The sequence below is a fragment of the Littorina saxatilis genome, linkage group LG16 (genome assembly GCF_037325665.1).
Source record: "Littorina saxatilis isolate snail1 linkage group LG16, US_GU_Lsax_2.0, whole genome shotgun sequence".
Classification (NCBI taxonomy): Eukaryota; Metazoa; Mollusca; class Gastropoda; order Littorinimorpha; family Littorinidae; genus Littorina; species Littorina saxatilis.
The window spans coordinates 18,913,843-18,937,529 of NC_090260.1; the positions used below are offsets into that span (position 1 = coordinate 18,913,843).

Genomic DNA, 23,687 nt, shown 5'->3' on the forward strand with positions numbered 1-23,687 from the left:
CTGAAACAGCTTCTGCCCCGTAGACTCCACACCTGGCAGTAGGTACACATGACATGGGCATCAACACAGAGTCCAGTAAGTAAGTCCACAACACACCCAACTCCAATGTGCGAAGAGTGTCCACGAGTAAGCCAGGTGCCATCATAGCTCACAATAATGTTCAGGGTGTCGTCGACACCAAGAGTAGTGCCACAGTATCTTGCATGAACTTCTCGAACATATGCAACAGTGTCACTGAACACATGCTTCCGGAATTTCTCCAGTTGTGTGAATAGTTGGCTGGCATGAGTATGACTATGAAAGGTCTTGTGGTGAAGTCCAGCTAAATCCATGTTTTCACAGAAATTTCTGAATGTGGTGGCTCCCAGTCCACAAGCAAGTGAGGAATACACTGCCTGTCTGTTCATGTCGAACACTTTTGTCTTGGCCTTAAATTTTGTCGCAAGATACTGTTCATACACAGGCTCTTCGCACGAAGAACAGTTCACCTGGGCAAATACTGCCAAGCCACTTGTTGGTCTGGAGTCTGTGCAAAGAGACAAGCACTTGTTTTTACACTGTGGACAGCACAGACTTGCAACCATACTGTCTACTTCGGCAAAGTCTACAACACCCCTCTGGGTTTTTACCATGGTTTCAGTAGCAGCAGATGACTTAGTGTCAACTCCACCGGACACAAACCTCTCATACGATTCTTTTTTGAACTCACTTCTTGTCTTCGTGCCGAGAATGTTTTCAGTCGAAGGAATCGACGCGAGCACTAGCAGACGACCCCAAAACCGGCACTAATTCTGCCACGTCAGCCAGCACAGAAGCTGATTGCGCTGATTTCTTCGCCTTCCATTGATTCTTCACTTGATCTGTCCTCTTTTTCGTAGATTTTGGGGCTCCTCTGGTTGTTGATGGCTTGGTGCGAACCATTTTTGCACAGGAGCGTGTACTTTCACTGCTTGTAAACAAGCGCCATTGTTGTACCACGTGACCCCGGTTGAACGAATCAAGATCACATCATACGTCATACTCTCCGTATAAGGAAGTTGGCGTAGATTGACCTACATTGAAAATGTTCCGTTAGAGCCGAAGTAGTCCGGAAAATAACGAAACAACGGTCACATGCAAACAGGGGAGGCTATGTAGCAAGCAACGTCATGCAGTGTTCGCCCTGTCGTCTGCTCAAATTTGCTGATCAAGGTGTTGAAAATCGGCAATAATAAGGCAAGTTCAAGACAAATGAACGCAATCAGGCGAGGGTTGGTGTATTGAATTTATTTTTATTGCACAAAAAAAACATGTATATGCAACATCAACGGCAGAAATTGAAAGAAAAATGACCACAGTTTTCCAAACAGTCAAAATGTCTAAATGCCCAAATCTGCCCAAAAGCTCAAAAATCACCCCCGCACATCCCCTTAACTGATACATTTTAAACATACAAGTTGATTTCAATAATAAATATATTTGTTCTATATTTATCCTTGGCCTGCAGACAAATAATTGGAAATACTTACACATTTTGTTTGTCTACGTTCAGTAAAATACAAGGGTTTCAAAGTACGTCAACTTCGTAACATGGAAACCAAAAGTTGTGATATGGATTTGAACATTAACAATTGAGAAGACAAAAAAAGACATAACTATATACTATGTTTTTTGTTGCATGTCTGCATTTTTTTGTTTGTTTGTTTGTTTATTTGTTGCTTAACGTCCAGCCGACTACGCAGAGCCATATCAGGACGAGGAAGGGGGGGATGAAGGGGGCCACTTGTCAAGCGATTCCTGTTTACAAATGCACTAACCCATTACTTGTGTCCCAGCAGGCTTTAGTAAAACTAAATTAATACCTACTGGAAGATTACCAGTTTCCAGTATGTTAAAATAGGCTTAACCTATCTACTGCTGGACTTACATCAGAACACTAACAGATTAAACTATACATGAATCGCGAGACAAGCGGCAAGAGAAGAGATTTTTGGAAAAAATACAGGTGAATGAGCAAGAAGGCAGAAAAAAGAAAAGAATTCATGAAGAAAAAGAGAGCATGACAGGAAAGAGGAACCAAAAATCTACCTAACAGCAAACTAGAAAGCTCCTGCGGTTCCAAAAACAGGAGGGGCCTTTAATTTCATAACCGCAGTGCCCCACTGCGGGACATGTCTGCATCGTCATCTAATTGGAGTATCACGGAAAAAAGTAAAGAGAATACATTCTAGTTGCCATTTAATATACGTTATAATCATTTAAAGGACTGAAAATGCAAGTCTAAAAATGATACACAGCTGTGGAGAATAACCCACCTAGCAAACAAAACCAGTGAGAATGTCTAAACTCTGATATGTGAGCTAGAAAATGCGGGCAACTTTCACTGCTATCAGGAACAATAAAAGATGGACGGAGCAAAACCAAAGACGTGAACTTTGATTTTAAGGTACATCCCTGGTGTGTGTGGTGATACCATGACAAACCCAAACCCGAACGATGCAGATCTTGGGACGACTTAGGATAATCAAATCCAAATTAACTTTATTATCTCACATCTGAGAAATTACATTTTTAGGTCAGGAGTATGGCTTGAACCCGGTTTCTTTGCGTTGTATCACCAGCAGACTCAGACCTGTTTACCCTAAACCTGAGGCAAGAGTACTTTTTCAAAAAGTTAAGTGTATTTTTCAAAAAGTTGGTGTACTTTGCAAGCAAAGCCATATGGGCTAGGCAAAACGTGCGCCGTGGGTGCAAACGTGTTTGTGTAAGAATAGCACTGATGTCTTGTGAACATCTTCAGAATTTAACTCCTTCCGATACAACAGGGATAAAACAATTTTATTTACCTGTCAGTTTATAACATTATAACCAGTGTCTTCCAAGCAGATTGATAATGAAAAGATGAAGTTCGTGAAATAACATCTGTGGTTGACAGTGGCAAGTTCATTTTTACAATCATCTCAGAAAACATTGCTTCAGCACGGACTACAGCCTTTTCTTCTGGCAGGATTTGCTTTGCGGGAATGAACTTAATAATTGATTAATTCCTTGGCAGCTTTCAGCGGATTTCTTTGCAGCAACCTTGTCCATGTGAGTTTTGGAACTGCAGTGTCGTTCGATGTCATATTTCCCAGCATGGACAACGGAGAAATCTGATTTACAATACTTGCAGTGTGCATGACTTTTTCCCATAGTAGACTCCAGAATTCCTGGCTCTTTCTTATATTTCTCCAAGAAAATCTGCTGCTTCTGCTGTTTAGACTTAGTGCAGTCATCCGAAACTGGCACATTTTACCACGATTGTCAGGACGATCGCACGTGCCAACAACTGAACAAGGTTTCCACAGCTGAAGACTCGCTGTCATAGTTATCTCCCTTCGACCGAAACCGGTATCAGTTGTACCATCCCGTAATCAGCACACCAACACCGGAAAACGTATTCTAGACTTTTTCTTATGCGTATTTTGTGCGTGTGTCGCGTATTTGCGTACTGATAATAATTTGGCGTACAAAATACGCCCAAATCGTACTGGTAAACAGGTCTGCCACGGTTGTATTACCAGCAGACCGTCTCATTCGTTTTTATATTTAGTCAAGTTTTGACTAAATATTTTAACATCGAGGGGGAATCGAAACGAGGGTCGTGGTGTATGTGCGTGTGTCTGTGTGTGTGTGTGTGTGTGTGTGTGTGTGTGTAGAGCGATTCAGACTAAACTACTGGACCGATCTTTATGAAATTTGACATGAGAGTTCCTGGGTATGAAATCCCCGAACGTTGTTTTCATTTTTTTGATAAATGTCTTTGATGACGTCATATCCGGCTTTTCGTGAAAGTTGAGGCGGCACTGTCACGCCCTCATTTTTCAACCAAATTGGTTGAAATTTTGGTCAAGTACTCTTCGACGAAGCCCGGGGTTCGGTATTGCATTTCAGCTTGGTGGCTTAAAAATTAATTAATGACTTTGGTCATTAAAAATCTGAAAATTGTAAAAAAAAATAAAAATTTATAAAACGATCCAAATTTACGTTTATCTTATTCTCCATCATTTGCTGATTCCAAAAACATATAAATATGTTATATTCGGATTAAAAACAAGCTCTGAAAATTAAATATATAAAAATTATTATCAAATTTTTTTTTTCGAAATCAATTTAAAAACACTTTCATCTTATTCCTTGTCGGTTCCTGATTCCAAAAATATATAGATATGATATGTTTGGATTAAAAACACGCTCAGAAAGTTAAAACGAAGAGAGGTACAGAAAAGCGTGCTATGCAGCATAGCGTAACCACTACCCCGCTCTTCTTGTCAATTTCACTGCCTATGCCGTGAGCGGTGGACCACGAGTATACGGTCTTGCTGCGTTGCATTGCGTTCAGTTTCATTCTGTGAGTTCGACAGCTACTTGACTAAATATTGTATTTTCGCCTTACGCGACTCGTTAGTTTTCTTTTCGTTGTATTACCAGCAGACCGTCTCATTCGTTTTTAGTTTTCTTTTTAATCATTTCTCCGTCTGTTTTCCTGTGAATGTATTATAATGAGTGTTATCTGAAGGGAAATGAGTTTTTCGTTTGTACTTTGACGACTGAGCAGATCATCTAACTACAGGGAAAAGACAACCCCGACATTCAAACCCTCCAGCCTCAATCCCCACCCACCCCCACCCCCTCAACAAAACAAAAAACAAACACAAAAACGAAAAAAAAACCAATCATATTTTTAAATACCGAGGAACTCCGACTCCCCCCCCCCCCCACACACACACACACACACACGCCACACTCCGTCCAACCTCAAATGATCACATCATCACCCGCCGGCGCACACACACGCACACGCACACAAACTGAACACACACCAACACATCCTCTTTCTCTGTCCAACTTTAATCTAAGCCTACAAGAGAAATACTATGACAAAGTCCCCTGAAAGGGCTAGAGAAAACAATAGGAAGACGAACCTCAGTTCTGGCGCGAAGGCTTAAACACAGTGAACCCTGGGCGCGAAACACAAAGTGAAAAATGGACATCTACTATCCCTGCCCCACCGCCCCTCAACACCTCCCCCCCCCCACCCCCACCCAACCATCCCCCTGCCACCCCCCCCCCCTCCCCACCCACTTGCAGTACCCAGAACCCATTAATGGCGCGATACACAAAGTGAAACAAATTGACGTCTACTACCTTCCCCCCCTCCCACACACACTTTACCAACCCTTACACCACATTCTCCCACCTAGTACTCAAATCCTCACCTTCAAACACCACCCATGAATTTAAAATTCTTAACACCATACCCCCTCCTACTTCACCACACTTTCCAAATTCAAATCCTCGACCCCTCGTCCCATTTCCGCACCCTCAACTCTAAAATCTTCAACGGGAAGAAAACAATAAGACGTACCCTTATCATTTCACCCACCCACCTCAAATTCTCCCCTCGGGAAGGCGGGTAGAAAACAATAAGACGTACCCTTATCACTACACCCACCCACCTCAAATTCTCCCCTCGGGAAGGCGGGTAGAAAACAATAAGACGTACCCTTATCACTACACCCACCCACCTCAAATTCTCACCTCGGGAAGGCGGGTAGAAAACAATAAGACGTACCTTTATCACTACACCCACCCACCTCAAATTCTCCCCTCGGGAAGGCGGGAAGAAAGCAATAAGACGTACTCCCATCACTACACCCACCCACCTCAAATTCTCCAATCGGGAAGGCGGGAAGAAAGCAATAAGACGTACCCTTATCACTACACCCACCCACCTCAAATTCTCACCTCGGGAAGGCGGGAAGAAAACAATAAGACGTACCCTTATCACTACACCCACCCACCTCAAATTCTCACCTCGGGAAGGCGGGTAGAAAACAATAAGACGTACCCTTATCACTACACCCACCCACCTCAAATTCTCCCCTCGGGAAGGCGGGTAGAAAACAATAAGACGTACCCTTATCACTACACCCACCCACCTCAAATTCTCCCCTCGGGAAGGCGGGAAGAAAGCAATAAGACGTACCCTTATCACTACACCCACCCACCTCAAATTCTCACCTCGGGAAGGCGGGAAGAAAGCAATAAGACGTACCCTTATCACTTCACCCACCCACCTCAAATTCTCCAATCGGGAAGGCGGGAAGAAAGCAATAAGACGTACTCCCATCACTACACCCACCCACCTCAAATTCTCCAATCGGGAAGGCGGGAAGAAAGCAATAAGACGTACCCTTATCACTACACCCACCCACCTCAAATTCTCACCTCGGGAAGGCGGGAAGAAAACAATAAGACGTACCCTTATCACTACACCCACCCACCTCAAATTCTCACCTCGGGAAGGCGGGAAGAAAACAATAAGACGTACCCTTATCACTACACCCACCCACCTCAAATTCTCCCCTCGGGAAGGCGGGAAGAAAACAATAAGACGTACCCTTATCACTACACCCACCCACCTCAAATTCTCCCCTCGGGAAGGCGGGAAGAAAACAATAAGACGTACCCTTATCACTACACCCACCCACCTCAAATTCTCACCTCGGGAAGGCGGGAAGAAAACAATAAGACGTACCCTTATCACTACACCCACCCACCTCAAATTCTCCCCTCGGGAAGGCGGGAAGAAAACAATAAGACGTACCCTTATCACTTCACCCACCCACCTCAAATTCTCACCTCGGGAAGGCGGGTAGAAAACAATAAGACGTACCCTTATCACTACACCCACCCACCTCAAATTCTCACCTCGGGAAGGCGGGTAGAAAACAATAAGACGTACCCTTATCACTACACCCACCCACCTCAAATTCTCCCCTCGGGAAGGCGGGTAGAAAACAATAAGACGTACCCTTATCACTACACCCACCCACCTCAAATTCTCACCTCGGGAAGGCGGGAAGAAAACAATAAGACGTACCCTTATCACTACACCCACCCACCTCAAATTCTCCCCTCGGGAAGGCGGGAAGAAAACAATAAGACGTACCCTTATCACTACACCCACCCACCTCAAATTCTCCCCTCGGGAAGGCGGGAAGAAAACAATAAGACGTACCCTTATCACTACACCCACCCACCTCAAATTCTCACCTCGGGAAGGCGGGAAGAAAACAATAAGACGTACCCTTATCACTACACCCACCCACCTCAAATTCTCACCTCGGGAAGGCGGGAAGAAAACAATAAGACGTACCCTTATCATTTCACCCACCCACCTCAAATTCTCCCCTCGGGAAGGCGGGTAGAAAACAATAAGACGTACCCTTATCACTACACCCACCCACCTCAAATTCTCACTTCGGGAAGGCGGGAAGAAAACAATAAGACGTACCCTTATCACTACACCCACCCACCTCAAATTCTCCCCTCGGGAAGGCGGGTAGAAAACAATAAGACGTACCCTTATCACTACACCCACCCACCTCAAATTCTCACTTCGGGAAGGCGGGAAGAAAACAATAAGACGTACCCTTATCACTACACCCACCCACCTCAAATTCTCCCCTCGGGAAGGCGGGTAGAAAACAATAAGACGTACCCTTATCACTACACCCACCCACCTCAAATTCTCACCTCGGGAAGGCGGGTAGAAAACAATAAGACGTACCCTTATCACTACACCCACCCACCTCAAATTCTCACCTCGGGAAGGCGGGAAGAAAACAATAAGACGTACCCTTATCACTACACCCACCCACCTCAAATTCTCACCTCGGGAAGGCGGGAAGAAAACAATAAGACGTACCCTTATCACTACACCCACCCACCTCAAATTCTCACCTCGGGAAGGCGGGAAGAAAACAATAAGACGTACCCTTATCACTACACCCACCCACCTCAAATTCTCACCTCGGGAAGGCGGGTAGAAAACAATAAGACGTACCTTTATCACTTCACCCACCCACCTCAAATTCTCCCCTCGGGAAGGCGGGAAGAAAACAATAAGACGTACCCTTATCACTACACCCACACACCTCAAATTCTCCCCTCGGGAAGGCGGGTAGAAAGCAATAAGACGTACCCTTATCACTACACCCATCCACCTCAAATTCTCACCTCGGGAAGGCGGGAAGAAAGCAATAAGACGTACCCTTATCACTACACCCACCCACCTCAAATTCTCCAATCGGGAAGGCGGGAAGAAAGCAATAAGACGTACTCCCATCACTACACCCACCCACCTCAAATTCTCCCCTCGGGAAGGCGGGAAGAAAACAATAAGACGTACTCCCATACCCACACCCACCCAGATCAAATTCTCCCCTCGGGAAGGCGGGTAGAAAACAGTAATCAAACGAAGCACAGCACGTGTGAAAGCTTATCCGCCGGGTTTTTCTTCCAGGGGTGCGAAACAGAAAGTGAAAAATTGATCACCGCGTGTTGGTGGCCGCTGTTCCTCGCTCATAAATTCTTCATTCGCCGCTGCGGTCTAAATTTGATTAGCTCCCTTTCCGGAAGGTTCTGGCCTCGTGTCCGCTGGAGGGTGCTACGTACTGAGGAATTGACTTGTTCTACAATATGGCAGCTTCCGTGCCCCTTGTCAGTGTGTTTTTGTTGTTTTTTGGTTTCAGGACGAGAAATTACGAGAAGAGGGTTTGTCTTCTGGGGTGTAGATTTTTGCGATTTTTGGTTTTCTTTTCCTTCCTGTGTTGTGACAAGCTGAAAGGTTGTCAGGATTCTTTGGTTTCTTTCTTTTTTCATTCTAGATCTCTTGGGATCTCGCGTGATTTCAGTCATCGTGTGGAGCAACGATGCCTTAGAGTTCGCGTATCCAAAATGCGATTTTTGTCATCGTGTACAGTAAAAATGGCTTCGAGTTTGCGTTTCAAAAATGTGATTATATTTGTAGTCATCGTATTCATATTTATTGCATGTATTAAATCGGATAAGAACATCCCTCCACTAAGACGAATACTAATTTTCAACATCCTGACTGTTTCCTGAGCAAAATGGGATTTGTTTGTTGTTGAAGTTTTTGGTGGTGGTTGTTGTTGTTGTTGTTGTTGTTGTTGTTGTAACTTTAATGATTTCTTAATAGCCACTAACGTCAATTTGCAACAACAACAAAATTCATCAAACTATTCTCGCTCTGCACAATCAATCAATATGAGGCTTATATCGCGCGTATTCCGTGGGTACAGTTCTAAGCGCAGGGATTTATTTTTATTTTTTTATTTTATGCAATTTATATCGCGCACATATTCAAGGCGCAGGGATTTATTTATGCCGTGTGAGATGGAATTTTTTTTTACACAATACATCACGCATTCACATCGGCCAGCAGATCGCAGCCATTTCGGCGCATATCCTACTTTTCACGGCCTATTATTCCAAGTCACACGGGTATTTTGGTGGACATTTTTATCTATGCCTATACAATTTTGCCAGGAAAGACCCTTTTGTAAAATCGTGGGATCTTTAACGTGCACACCCCCAATGTAGTGTACACGAAGGGACCTCGGTTTTTCGTCTCATCCGAAAGACTAGCACTTGAACCCACAATATTGTTGTTGATCATACAAGTAAATGTGTGTGTGTGTGTGTGTGTGTGTGTGTGTGTGTGTGTGTGTGTGTGTGTGTGTGTGTGTGCGTGTGTGCGTGCGTGCGTGCGTGTGTGTATATGTGTCGGTGTGAATGTGTTTTTGTCTATGCCTGTGTCTGTGTGTTGGTTTCTTCGTTCAAGCAAAATCCTCCCAACATCCAAAAGCAGGATTTTAGTCCGTAAGATTGATGAATGGAACGTTCCGCTCGTCTGACAGACTGTGATTTGCTGCGGCGGAAGAAGGGGTTTCCCGCCCTGCGCATGCGCCTACAAAGGCTGCGTGCGTACACGCATGCGCTGCCAAGACTGACGGGAAGATTTTTGGTTTGAAGATGGACAGTGGCTGTAATGGGTTTGTGATCCGTCCTGCTTCAGACACGTGCTAGTTTGCGATTTAGCGGGGGGTTTAGAGTTTTTACCCTTTTCTTTCTTTGTTCATTTAACCCAGTGTCGACTTTGTTATTCTTCTTGTTGTTCTTATCCTTCTTCTGGTTCTTGGTCTTCTTTTTGTTGTCCATATTTTTCAGGTTTTTCTTTTTCTTCTTCTTCTTCTTTCTGCCTACCGGCACGTTGGCCTAGTCAGTAAGGCGTCCGCCCCGTGATCGGGAGGTCGTGGGTTCAAACCCCGGCCGGGTCATACCTGAGATTTTAAAATTGGCAATCTAGTGGCTGCTCCGCCTGGCGTCCGGCATTATGGGGTTAGTGCTAGGACTGGTTGGTCCGGTGTCAGAATAATGTGACTGGGTGAGACATGAAGCCTGTGCTGCGACTTCTGTCTTGTGTGTGGCGCACGTTATATGTCGAGTATGTCTTCTCTTTCTTCTTGCTCTTCTTCTTGCTTCTTCTTCTTTCTTTTCCCAATCTTTGTACTCTCTAGTGGTTTTACTCGTTTTTGTTGTTGTTGTTTTTTTGACAATTTTTTTTCTCTCAGAACTTAATTCCCTTTCCTCCATTTCCTTCTTTCATTCTGTCTAACACAGTGGATTTTCTCTTTGTTTTTGTTTTGTTTTGGAGGGAGGGGGGCAGGGAGTAGTTGTTCTTACAATTTAACACGCCCCCGCGCGCACACACACACACACACACACACACCAACGTTTGAAACCGACGGTCAACATTATCTGGCATTGTTTGTCGTGTTTCCGAAGAGTCTATCAACGAGTCTCTGCCACCCAAAAGGGAAGACAGAGCGCATCTTTACTTTTCGATTTGAAGTCCGTTCTTCAATTTGATGTTTTAGTGCTTATCCGTATCTGTTCTGTGTCTTACTTGCACCTGTCAACATCATGGATCATGATTTAGATCGTATAAACTCACTTATTTACCTGAAAGACTAGAGACTTGAAACTGACACAACAGCTGAAGCTGTGATTAAAGCGCACGAAGGTGTGTGTGTGCGTGCGTGCGTGTGTGTAGTGTGTGTATGTTTCTTTTCTTCTTTCGTCTGCTTTGTTTGTTTGCTTCTTTCTTTTAGCCAGGGTGTAGATGGGATGGTGGAAGAAAGGGCCGGAAGAGGAATGTTATTGTTCAAACATATAGAATGTTGATGTTGACACATTAATGGCGAAGAAGACATCAATAAACTATGTGTGCTGGTTTAAAAGTGAGTACCGGAATAGGTGTCAAGCTGCTATATTGTATTGCGTCTGCGTCCCCCCCCCCCCCCCCCCCCCTCCGATATAATAGAGATTACACCATGGAGTACAATTTCTAACTCAAGATGGGAAGCCCGAGAGACTGACTCTTTGTGGGGCACAGCAAGGGAGACATGAATTGCAGTCAAAGGGTGGAACGGCATAACTATTGTCTCGACAAATTTTAATTTGCGTGTGTACTTTACGACATGTGTTGGCACAAAAGATTGAAGACCATTCGTTCAGCAGTTACTGAAATGTAACGTTTTTATAACATAACCCACTAAAACGACTTCAAATTCCGCTGAGGGGGGCGATGCTTTACCACGTGCACCGGGAATGGGCTTTTTGGACGTAACGTGCACGGGAATGAGGAAATTCTCGTAGCGTGCACCGTGCATGGAGCTTTTTCGTAACGTGCACCGATCTGCACCGTGCATGGCACTTTTGGCCTCAACGTGCACGTGCACAGACCCATGGTGACCCTCTCCGCTTTGCATGGCTTCTGGAAAAAAAAGATGACACCAGCTACGCCGTTATTAAAGTACAACAAGAAACTCAGGCCCAAAAAAAAAAAAGTCTGTTTACGGTATCCCGACCGACCCTATTTTTTCGCGCGACCCTAGATTTTTTTGGGCATTTGGAGAAAAAAAAATCTTTGTTTTTTGGCAAAATAACTTAAAAATATGGTTTTTGGGAACAACAAAAAATCCCGACCTACCGACCTTATTTTTTTTATATTTTGTTTGTGCCTATGTTACCGTAAACAGACTATTTTTTTTTTGCCTTAGGAAACTATTCAATATCAGTGATAAAATAAATGAAATTACCAACGTTCACGTAATGAAGACTGTTTTGAATATTTTGTTGATAGCTTGATGCCGCTAGTTATAGGTTATTTCGACAAAGCTTCTTATAGTGCCTCACTGAAACCAGTCGTTATCTTTTCTTTTATTTGTTGAAGGTGGTTCTCTTCTTCTTCTTCTTGGCGTTCGCAGAGGTTACACGATCAGTCCAGCACTGGTGTAGGTGGTTCTAATAAGGGGACATATACATACTTTGAGATTGTACTTTTATATTTTGTTTCCACGAAAAAGATGGGACCTTCTTCTTCTGTGTTCGTGGGTTGAAACTCCCACGTACACTCGTGTTTTTGCACGAGTGGATTTTTACGTGTATGACCATTTTTACCCCGCCATTTAGGTAGCCATACGCCGCTTTCGGAGGAAGCATGCTTGCTTTTTCGTGTTTCTATAACTTGACTCACCAAACTCTGACATGGATTACAGGATCTTTTCCGTGCGCACTTGGTCTTGTGCTTGCGTGTACACACGAAGCCGGGGGGATAAGGCACTAGCAGGTCTGCACATAAGTTGACCTTGGAGATCGGAAAAATCTCCACCTTGCTTTTGCGATTTGATTTCAGCCTGTTCTGGTCAGTGGCCGTCACTTCTTATTCTTTTGAATATTAAGATGACCCATAACAGGACAACTATCCTCACTGGTTTGTACGCCCTCTTGAGTGAAAGAGAAAGGGGATCGTCGCGATTTTCCCTAGAGTTCTGTATAGAAGACCACTTCATAATTTATATAAGAATCAAAGAATAAAATGAATCTGTTTGCGTGCTGAATACCGTTGGGGAATGGCTAAACTTTCCCTACATATAATTGGTTCGACAATAAAAAAACGCTCGCGCTGGACCTGAGTACTCTTCAGACTGGCTCGCTCCCCCAGTATGAACGTTTTTGTCTTGTGCACGTTTAAGACCAAGTGATTGATCTGTGTGAATTACAGGCATTCCCTTTGCTATATAAATACATTGCATGCGAGCCGAGAATGTGCGTGGTGACTGGCCTTTCTCTTTTATTTGATCACAGTGAAAATGCACACACACATCACATTCACACACACACACACTCTCTCTCCCTCACTCCCTCTCCCTCTCTCTTTCTTACACACAGACACACACACACACGAGTACAGACTCATGCGCACACATACACACACACACACACACACAAAAACACTCACACACACACACACACAGTGACACACACACACACACACACACACACACACACAGTAACACTAACACATGTGCACAAAATGAACACACACACACCGCGCGAGAGAAAAAGACGTCAAAGACTTTTGACCGTGACGTAATCTTTTTATGACGCTATATTTCTCGTCAATGTGTGACGAGTTCGGCTGTTCTATCAGACTGCCTGGCTGGCTGTGGCTCCGCGAATTCCTCCCACCGCCAAGTCGGTTTTTTGTGGTTTATTTCGCATTTAGGTCCCAGGTAACATTATGAAGTTTTAATACGATCAATCGGACCTATTATCAAGTTAGTGTATCAACTTTTGAACGAACTGCGCCCAGTAGTTTCCCAGCAATAAGCTGTTAAGTGGAGAAAGACAGACAGACAGACACACAGACACACAATTAAAGTCTGCTGAGCCTTTGACAGACAGACACACAATTAAAGTCTGCTGAGCCCTTGTAGGGCCTACTAGCCAGGGACCTATATCTAATATAGGTCTATGTACTAGCGTACTCGGGGATAAATATCCTAATCAACAAAATCCGCACTCAAACACATTTACCAAGTTTCTTTGTTTTACGGTTGTTTTTTTTAATTTTTTTTTATGACGGGTAAAAACAAAATTATTGTCGTACATAATTCAGGTGCGTGTGCGGAACAAGTTGAAGGGAAACAACTTTGTTATCGAATTGAGTAAGAACCGGAAGTGGTCTCCCTTGTGTCGCCATCACAGTAATGGTGGACTCTCGAAGGACGAATGTGCTATGCTGCAAACTCTTGTTCCTTCAGCAGGTAATGTTGTGATTGCATTGCGTTTCCCCAGTCTGGTATGAGGAGTAGATACCACCAGAAGCATTGCTGTGCTTATTATTTGTTCAAGATATGAGAAGTTCAAGTTCGGAGCATCACTCAGTGATGGATGCGTAGCCTCGTTGGTGTTGACAACAATGATGCTCATTGTGTTCTGATCGCATTTCCTGGCAAAATTGCTGATATGCTTAGTTGTTGTTAAGCTCTTAATCAAGAGCACGCGAACGCTTTAGAAAAAACGTGGGTAATCTTGAACTTTAGCGTGTTAAATTCATAGCTCAGAATCCAGTGACATTCTTTACTTATTTTTGATACATTACAAGTCCATGTAAGCAAGCCAAACAACATTTGTCGTGAAATTAATTGACGGATTGAGCTCCAAACTTAAGCATAATTAATTAATTTGGTTGTGCATTCGGTTATTGGTGTACCTGATTGTATCAATGATATTATCAGGTTAGCTACAATATTTTGTTTGTGAATGTGATCCCATCAATCTCCTCCTCCTCCCCATCCCACAGCTACTGCAGTTTTCTTCTTTACTTGTGAGATTCACTCAATGGGAACGTCAACCTTATACATGGCTAAATCGGGGGATTCTTTTCAGCACTGGTTAATTTTCAGGGATCATGTATATATACAGGGATGTCGTTAGGCGTCGGACATCGGACATATAACGATGAAAATCCCCAAATGTCCGATTCACATTGCCGCATGTCGGTCAGATGTCCTATCGTTTTAGCCTGAGCGTGGTCATTGTCCGATATGTACTCCATTCCTTCGGACAGCGCGATATTCGTTAATTTTCATTTCAAGATACAAATCTTCTTCTTCTTCTTCTTCTGCGTTCGTGGGCTGAAACTCCCCCGTACACTCGTGTTTTTGCACGAGTGGAATTTTACGTGTATGACCGTTTTTACCACGCCATTTAGGCAGCCATACGCCGCTTTCGGAGGAAGCATGCTGGGTATTTTCGTGTTTCTATAACCCACCGAACTCTGACATGGATTACAGGATCTTTTTCGTGCGCACTTGGTCTTGTGCTTGCGTGTACACTAGCCACTAGCAGGTCTGCACATAAGTTGACCTGGAAGATCGGAACAATCTCCACACCCCACCAGGCGGCCGCGGCCGGGATTTGAACCCTCGACCTTCCGCTTTGGAGGCCGACGTCTTACCACCACGCAACAGCGCCCGTCACAAATCTTCTGAAAGACCGAACGCTCTTGTGTTCAGCTGACACTGAAGTTGTCAGTGCCGCGTGCGGATCTTTTCTTTTGTCGGGAATTCCCGAACCGTTTTGCGGTATGCGCCGTTTGGGTATAACTGTCTCGGTGCAGCGCACTGATTTTTTTGTGGTTTCTTTGAAACTAAACAAATACAACATTATACGCACACTATGTTGATGTATTTACTATATTATGTGTGTGTGTTCTACAGCGCGCGAGCGTGGGTGTGCGGGCGCATGACTTTGGAACAATTCCATGGAATGTGTTATAAGCTGTTTGGCGCAAATTCATAATGTCCTATTACACTTTCTGAAAGCGGTCAAATGTCCTATTGATGCTGAAGAACTCAGGACATTTGTCCTATAGGTATGAATTTGTAGCAACATCCCTGCCCATATATAGACATCAAAAACTGCACTGGACTTTAGAGCTAAGTAATGAAGTGCATGTGGTATTCATGTTGAATAGCTTTCAAACACACACACACACACAAACACACTGACGTATTTGCACATACAAAACACACACTGTGTTGTTGACTTTTGATTCACAAAATCACCATGTCATTTGGCACACACACAAACACACTAACACGAACACACACACACACACAAAACTCGCTCTCCCCCTGTCTCTCTCTCACACACACACACACACATATCTTGAATTTTTCTTAAACAAAAGCAGCATGTTCTTGTGCATGAATGTACACACACACACACACACACACAATCTGCATGGATAAGAATAAAATGTGTAGGACAGAGGAATTTTATGTGGCCCTACATGTATTTCTCTTCTGTCCTATTCTTAGGACCAAAAAAAGCCTTTTGATCAGGCAGCGTGGTTGTGGACAGCCAGCGAAACACTGACCAGTAAACCGTGACGGGACGGGATGGAACACAACTGCGGACAGCTGCTTGTGGGGTCAAAGGTGAAAACGGAGAGCGAGACTGTCGAGCACTCCCAGCAATTTAGGATGTCACGGAAAGAATTGTCTTCACCTGGTGAGTATTTTGCCTCCCCAGGGTTTGTCTCACGTTCAGGTAATTTATTACTGTGTCGTGTTAACCCTACGTGATTATCTGGAGAAACTGAAAGTATCCACTCACTTGCGAGTACTGATTATGCCTATCAAACCAAGGTCATGCAAAATCTTACAGGTTTAGGTAATAAACCAGGGCTCCCTACTGACGCACTACCTAGAGGGTCCGATGTTACCAGCTGAGTTTTCGGCTGCGCCTTGCTTTCGCAATCAATATTTAGCCAAAACTGAAGTGTTGCTTCCCGGTCAAATTAAGATTTAATAATAATAATAATAATGCGAGAATTTATAACGCGAACATATCTCACCACAAGGCGACTCAAGAGGTACACTTATTTGACTTTGAGGGAGGAAAGCATGTCAGTTTCTAGTATTGAGTGAAGGAAATTGGTGGTTAAATTAAATAGATTTCACCCCAAAATTTGATTCCTTCGAAAACATGCACCAAGTGGTTATGTCCCTTGAATGAGAAGGGAAGGATTTTGTGATGAAGAAAATATCTAGGTTAAATTACCTTCTTTTTACATTTAGTCAAGTTTTGACTAAATGTTTTAACATAGAGGGGGGAATCGAGACGAGGGTCGTGGTGTATGTGTGTGTGTGTGTGTGTGTGTGTGTGTGTGTGTGTGTGTGTGTGTGTGTGTGTGTCTGTCTGTGTGTGTGTGTAGAGCGATTCAGACTAAACTACTGGGCCGATCTTTATGAAATTTGACATGAGAGTTCCTGGGTATGATATCCCCGGACGTTTTTTTCATTTTTTCGATAAATACCTTTGATGACGTCATATCCGACTTTTTGTAAAAGTTGAGGCGGCACTGTCACACCCTCATTTTTCAATTAAATTGATTGAAATTTTGGCAAACCAATCTTCGACAAAGGCTGGGGTTTGGTATTGCATCTTGGTGGCTTAAAAACTAATGAGTGACTTTGGTCATTAAAAATCGGAAACTTGTAATTAAAATTATTTTTTTATTAAACGATCCAAAAACAATTTCATCTTATTCTTCGTCATTTTCTGATTCCAAAAACATATACATATGTTATATTCGGATTACAAACTATCTCTGAAAATTAAAAATATAAAAATTATGATCAAAATTAAATGTCCGAAATCGATTCAAAAACTATTTCATCTTATTCCTTGTCGGTTCCTGATTCCAAAAACATATAGATATGATATGTTTGGATTAAAAACACGCTCAGAAAGTTAAAACGAAGAGAGCTACAGTAAAGCGTGCTATGAAGCACAGCGCAACCGCTGCCGCGCCAAACAGGCTCGTCACTTTCACTGCCTTTTGCACTAGCGGCGGACTACGTTCAGTTTCATTCTGTGAGTTCCACAGCTTGACTAAATGTAGTAATTTCGCCTTACGCGACTTGTTTTTTTCTTCTTTTTTTCGAATTTGACCCCCATGAATGTAACGTACATAAGTTTGATCATCAGTACTTTGAAATGGAGGGTGTTATTCATTGTGGGGTTTATACGAGATCAACCATGCCAAATGCGAAAGCTGGGTGCAGGCGAACACTGAGATCGTTACACTAGGAACCCCTGTTTTAATTTTGTAAGGACTCTCTCAGAGGAAATTTAGACCTTTACAAAAAACTTTTTTGTCATATTGATTAGATTTATACCGTAAATTTGCGTTGGTACAAATCTTGCAGAATATTTACTAGTCTATGTACGTTCTTGTCCTATCAGTCTGAAAATCAGAACTGATAACACAAATCTAGATATTTCAATTTCAATTGCATTTTCATATCTTTATTATCCCATTGCTGGGAAATTCAGGTTGCTTCCTCGCAGTAGAAACCTAACAGCAACAATAGAAACGCTGCCCCCAGGGGTCGTGGAACCTGCTTTTTTCATGTTTAGTGCGTTGCAGGACCCCGTTGCAATGTGACGAGGGTAAACCACACTTGGGTTACGTCTGTAGATCATCAAACTCTGCAAATGATGCTAAGTTTCAAAGCTCTAGCTTCCAAAACATGAGAGATAACCTCATCGTTAATTTTTTTTGTTTACAGGCTAACGGCCGCCCATACAGACAGACACTGCTCATCACTAAGAATCACTGGTTACTCAAGTGAATACAAAATTACAGACATTTCTCAGCTTCAGGTGAGCCCCTTTTGAACCGTCTGTTCTCGTTTGGCCACTGCGCATGTGTAAACATGGAAACAAAATCTCAAATCGTATTCAGGTTGCATTTTTTTTTTCTTTGACCATCTTTCGGGCCATCTAGTCGAAAAAGGTTGCCTTCGGTTGGGCCATGTGGGTTGTAAATAAGCAGGAAACGCAAATTATCTCATCTGTTGAGTTTGTTAGCGGATAAGTGAGATGTCAATAATGGAGGCTGAAGAGACGGTGCAAAGTGTTGCCCATGTGCAGTGATGGAATGAGAAAGCTGAAGTCCAGGAGAAAGTTCAGACACTACAAGCTTTTCTTCACCCTTACACTGGTGCAATTCTGTAACACATGTTACATAGCCACTGGTAAATTAGCAGAGAGAAAAATAAAGAAAAACGGTCATAGGTTTTCGCATCCATGGGAGGTAATCGGAACCGACCAAACAGACTGAGCCAGTAGCGCGACATATGTCGTGACAACCAGGTGACAGTATACATAAAGTAGCGCGACATATGTCGCGACAACCAGCCTAAGGGTTCATTCTACCTCAGTCCCATCCCTGTGGCTGGTCACTGTCATCTCTTTGACCTTATCTCAAGTACTCCTTCTAGTCCTTGCCTTATCTATATCTTCTTCTTCTTCTTCGTTCATGGGCTGAAACTCCCTCGTTCACTCATGTTTTGCACGAGTTGGTTTGTACGTACGTGAATGACCATTTTTACCCCGCCATTCAGGCAGCCATACGTCGCTTTCGGGGGAAGCATGCTGGGTAATTTTGTGTTTCATTAACCCACCGAACTCTGACATGGATTACAGGGTCTTGTGCTCGCGAGTACACAGAAAGGTAGATAAGGCACTTTGTCATCTTTTTCATGAGTTTTCATTCACAAACACCTGGGAAATAAATCTCATGTTCCCCATGCAATAAATCCCCGGTTACCATAGTTGCAGGAAGCAGGTTATACATGGGTTTGCTTTTCCAATAGAAAACGCTCAGGGATTCTTCGGCTCTTTTCATTGGCGTTTCCCCAGACCTAAACAGACGACACGACACTGCTTTGCAAAGTTAACTGGCGAAAGTAAACAAAAAACAACACTACTTCATGAAAGGTCATAAATTCACCACAAACAAATGAAAACTAGCAATATGTTTTGTCTTCTTACAATGTCATGGAGTGCGTGTATCTGTTTTTCGATACACAGACGTTCAGAGAAACACGAATGTCAAGTTCAAGTCAAACCAAATTTTGACCCGTGCACAAGACGTTGTATCGATAAACGGAGCGCAAATGAGAAATAATAATAAAAGCAAAGAACATAGCAACAAGATATGCAAACATCTAACAAAGCCGAGCAAGCAGACTGACAGGTCTAATGAAAAACAAAGAGGCAATGAGTCGGAAACAAGATCGCGATTCTTTCCTTCTCTGCACGACGCAAATCTTCTGTGACCTTTGACCCAACGTAGCTTCCACATTCGATCACTAAGCTTAATATTTACAACTGAAAACCGAGTGGGTGGAATACTGAGAGGAACCTACAGAACTGTGCATCCTCAAACCTGACATACTTATCCTAACATTTTATGAACTCAAAACACAGAAAGTTGCTTTCACACGCCAGCTTTGATTGCAACAACGTGCTGGGGCCCCAAACCATGAGTTATCAAGGTCTTAAAAGGGGGTGCCATTGTACCTTTGTAAATAAAAAAAATTCTGATTGTATCTCGTCTATATGTTTCAGCAACCGGCCCCCAGCGCGAGTCCAACGCGATGACTACATCCGCACCACAAGCAGAGTCCAGCAGTGTCACAGACAGATTCACTCTGGAGGCTAGGGCATATCAACAGTTCCCAGCGTCTGAATTTGGTGCTAACTCCAACCAAGACAAAGAATGGGGCAGCAGAAGTTTTGTCAGCGGATACGCAAACATGGACCCACAGTCGTGGGCGACAGATAGTGAGAAAATGCCTGAAATTGAAGCAGCTTTGGACTTCACTGCGATCAAATCCAGTATGAGAAATTCAGTTGAAGCCGACTTGTGCTACGGAAGTCAAGAAGAAATGGACGTGCCATCAAAATCTAGCAATGTAGGGGTAGATGGGGAAGATCTTAAAAACAAGAAGGCAGCAGAAGACCAACAATCTTTAGTGACAGCTGGAAGAAGTTGCATGTTTAACAGCAGTGTGGGATCCAAGATTTTGAAAGCCATTGCATCAGCCAGGCAGAAGTTCAAGAACCAAGAAAACGCTGTAGGTGAAAGCGAGGAGGAGGAATTGCCTTCACCTTCTAGTGCAGCTAATTTCACAGTCACTAACATCAAAACAGAACCAGAAACAGACTATGACTCAGCAAGTCAGTTTCATTCCCTCGTCATCAAATTTCCTTTTCCGTATGCTTCGGCAGGCTCTAGTTCTCTGTCACAAGAGAAAGCTTCCCTGGGCATGGGACCATACCCCTGTACCCAGTGTGATGCCAAGTTCATGGTGTACGATTCACTGATCAGCCATATTCAGAAACATACGGAACATAGGCCACACGTTTGCAGAGAGTGTGGTGCTACATTCAAACAGTCATATCACTTGACCAAACACAGACGAAAACACACAGGAGAGAAACCGTTCAAGTGCACAGAATGTGACGCTTCGTTTTCTCAGTCGTACACATTAACCACCCACATGCGTAAGCACACTGGACAACGGCCTTGTGTGTGCAAAGAATGCGGAGCCACCTTTGCCCAGGCCGGTCACTTGACGGTACACATGAGGAAACACACAGGGCAGAGACCGTATAAATGCTCAGAATGTGACGCTTCATTCACGCAGTCTTGTCACCTCAAGCGCCACCATCTCAGTCACACAGGAGAGAGACCGTTCTCATGCAACATCTGTGGCTCTACCTTCGTGGAGTCTGGACATCTCAACACGCACATGCTCAAACACACAGGAGAAAAGCCGTACCCGTGTAAACTCTGCGGACACAGGTTCACCACCTCCACCAGCCTCAAGGCACACATACGAGTCCACACAGGGCAAAAACCGTACCCCTGTAAAGAGTGCGACGCCCGTTTCAAAGAAGCCGGTCACTTGCGGCGGCATATGGTCAAGCACACGAAGAAACGAAACTACTTCTGCCGTGAGTGCGACATGGCTTTCACAACGTCCAGTAACTTGGTGAGACACAGGAAACTCCACAGCGGACCGAAAAAGTACACGTGTTCGCAGTGTGACGCTGCCTTCTCCGAGTCGAAACAACTCACGCGCCACAAGCTGCAACACAAGGGGAAAGAGGAGAGTGTGTGTAATATTTGTGGGGCTACGTTCACTACGCCCGGCAACGTGGTCAGACACATGCACATCCATGAACGCCCGAGCGCAGAGACGGGGAAAGAGTGTGACACAGCGATCGCATAAACTGGTCTTATAACGCAGCAAGTGTTGAATCTGTCAGGGGATGAAGAGCGGGAAGAAGAGAGTTCTTCCACTGCAGCTGATGATTGATGTCAAATTTAATTTTCTCCTGTAGTGACATTTTGATTTTCAAATTCCAGTCATGTACAGTGGTACAGTCACAGTGGAGCCCCCCCCAAATCTTTAAAAATCAGGTCTTAAAAATCAGGTCTTAAAGATGAGGGAGTCTTGAAATGGGGTAAAGTTATAAGGGTTATGTATGAAAAAACCATCTGAGAAAAAAATAGTCTTAAAAGAGAGTGAGTCTTAAATTGGGGTGTTCCACTGTACCTGTGATAAAGAGGACACCCTTTTTGCCATCTAAATGTGTCTCCACTGCTAACAGTCACAAGGACAACAGAAGGGTGGGACCTCATCGCTGTATCTCGTAAGCTGTGTTTAGTCTCAGATGCTTTGGGACTCTGATTGTCTCTTTTTTTTCAAAATTGGAGTGGGATTATTTTTGCTGGTACATGTATTACATTATCATAACCACTACTTAGCAGTGATCCCTTTTGGAAATGTATTTCCCAAAAATCAAGAATCAAAAGACAAGAAGGTACTTCACAGAACGTTTAATTTTAGATGAAATTAAAAAAGAGCTCTTGTTATTTTTCTTCCCACCACCTTTGAAACGGCAACATCCAAAGAATAATGTTCACCTGAAATTATCGTTTGCCTGTTGTGTATCTTTTTCGTACAGGGTAAAGACCAATAGTTGGTTATTTTTATTACTGAACTGAAGGTTTTTAAAAGTACCAGGGTATTCCAAACTAAGAGGTTTTCTTTCTCTACATGTGAATCAAGATATAATGAGCAAATCCAAAAACAAAGAGACTGCCAACGTTCCAAAATTCAGAATCAAAAAACAAGACCGTTTGGTCGAAATATCTGTGAATGTATTGTTTTGTCAATAACAAACGTTCCAACAACCTACCTTTCTTGTTTTTTTATTCAAGATATGATTTTGTGGTGAATTTGAGTATGAAGTAGATGTTTTGTGAATGTAAGTCATTGGTGAAGTTGTTTGTTCTTGATGTTGTTGCAGGGATGTGGCATCAGGTTCTTGAAATGGCAATGTCAATAGTTTATTTATATACGGGTTTTGATATTGTCAGTGTCGGTGAAGTAAACTTTGAACTTTGAAAGCGCTTTGAACTTCGGATAAGGCGCTATATAAATAAAGAGAATAATAAGAGAATAAAAAATAAAACTGACCAAAGCGGAGAAAAGTACTCAGAGTTTGTGTGGTTGTTGCACGTTTTGAATTGTGAAAAATGTTCAATGTGTGAGAGTTAGAATTGACACTGGGCAGTACAGCCTAGAATGTGCAGAATGGTGGTACAGTGGAACCCCTCTTTTAAGACCCCCCCCCCCCCCCCCCCCCCCCAATTTAAGACTTCCTCTCTTTTGAGACATAACTTTTTCACATTTTCTGTTGAGATCGAGTCTCTATAAATCTACCTCCATTTTAAGACTCCCTCAAGTCAAGTTTTGACTAAATGTTTTAACGTAGAGGGGGGAAGCAAGACGAGGGTCGTGGTGTGTGTGTGTGTGTGTGTGTGTGTGTGTGTAGAGCGATTCAGACTAAACTACTGGACCGATCTTTATGAAATTTGACATGAGAGTTCCTGGGAATGATATCCCCGGATGGTTTTTTCTTTTTTTCGATAAATACCTTTGATGACGTCATATCCGGCTTTTCGTGAAAGTTGAGGCGGCACTGTCACGCTCTCATTTTTCAACCAAATTGGTTGAAATGTTGGTCAAGTAATCTTCGACGAAGCCCGGACTTCGGTATTGCATTTCAGCTTG

General features: G+C 43.4%; 1 protein-coding gene across 2 annotated transcripts; it reads left to right on the forward strand.

Annotated features, from left to right (window-relative positions):
• The first annotated feature begins 13,931 nt into the window (after window positions 1–13,931).
• On the forward strand, window positions 13,932–23,119 carry LOC138951490 (zinc finger protein ZFP2-like). 2 transcript variants are annotated; one of them, XM_070323094.1, is made up of 3 exons: window positions 13,932–14,000; window positions 16,062–16,254; window positions 20,167–23,119. In XM_070323094.1, the coding sequence occupies exons 2-3, from the start codon at window positions 16,143–16,145 to the stop codon at window positions 21,834–21,836; spliced, it is 1,782 nt and encodes a 593-aa protein (XP_070179195.1). In that variant the 5' UTR covers window positions 13,932–14,000; window positions 16,062–16,142; the 3' UTR covers window positions 21,837–23,119. The 2 variants fall into 2 exon arrangements, with proteins under 2 accessions (XP_070179195.1, XP_070179196.1); XM_070323095.1 differs by lacking the exons at window positions 13,932–14,000; window positions 16,062–16,254 and adding an exon at window positions 18,320–18,414.
• The last annotated feature ends 568 nt before the right edge of the window (window positions 23,120–23,687 follow it).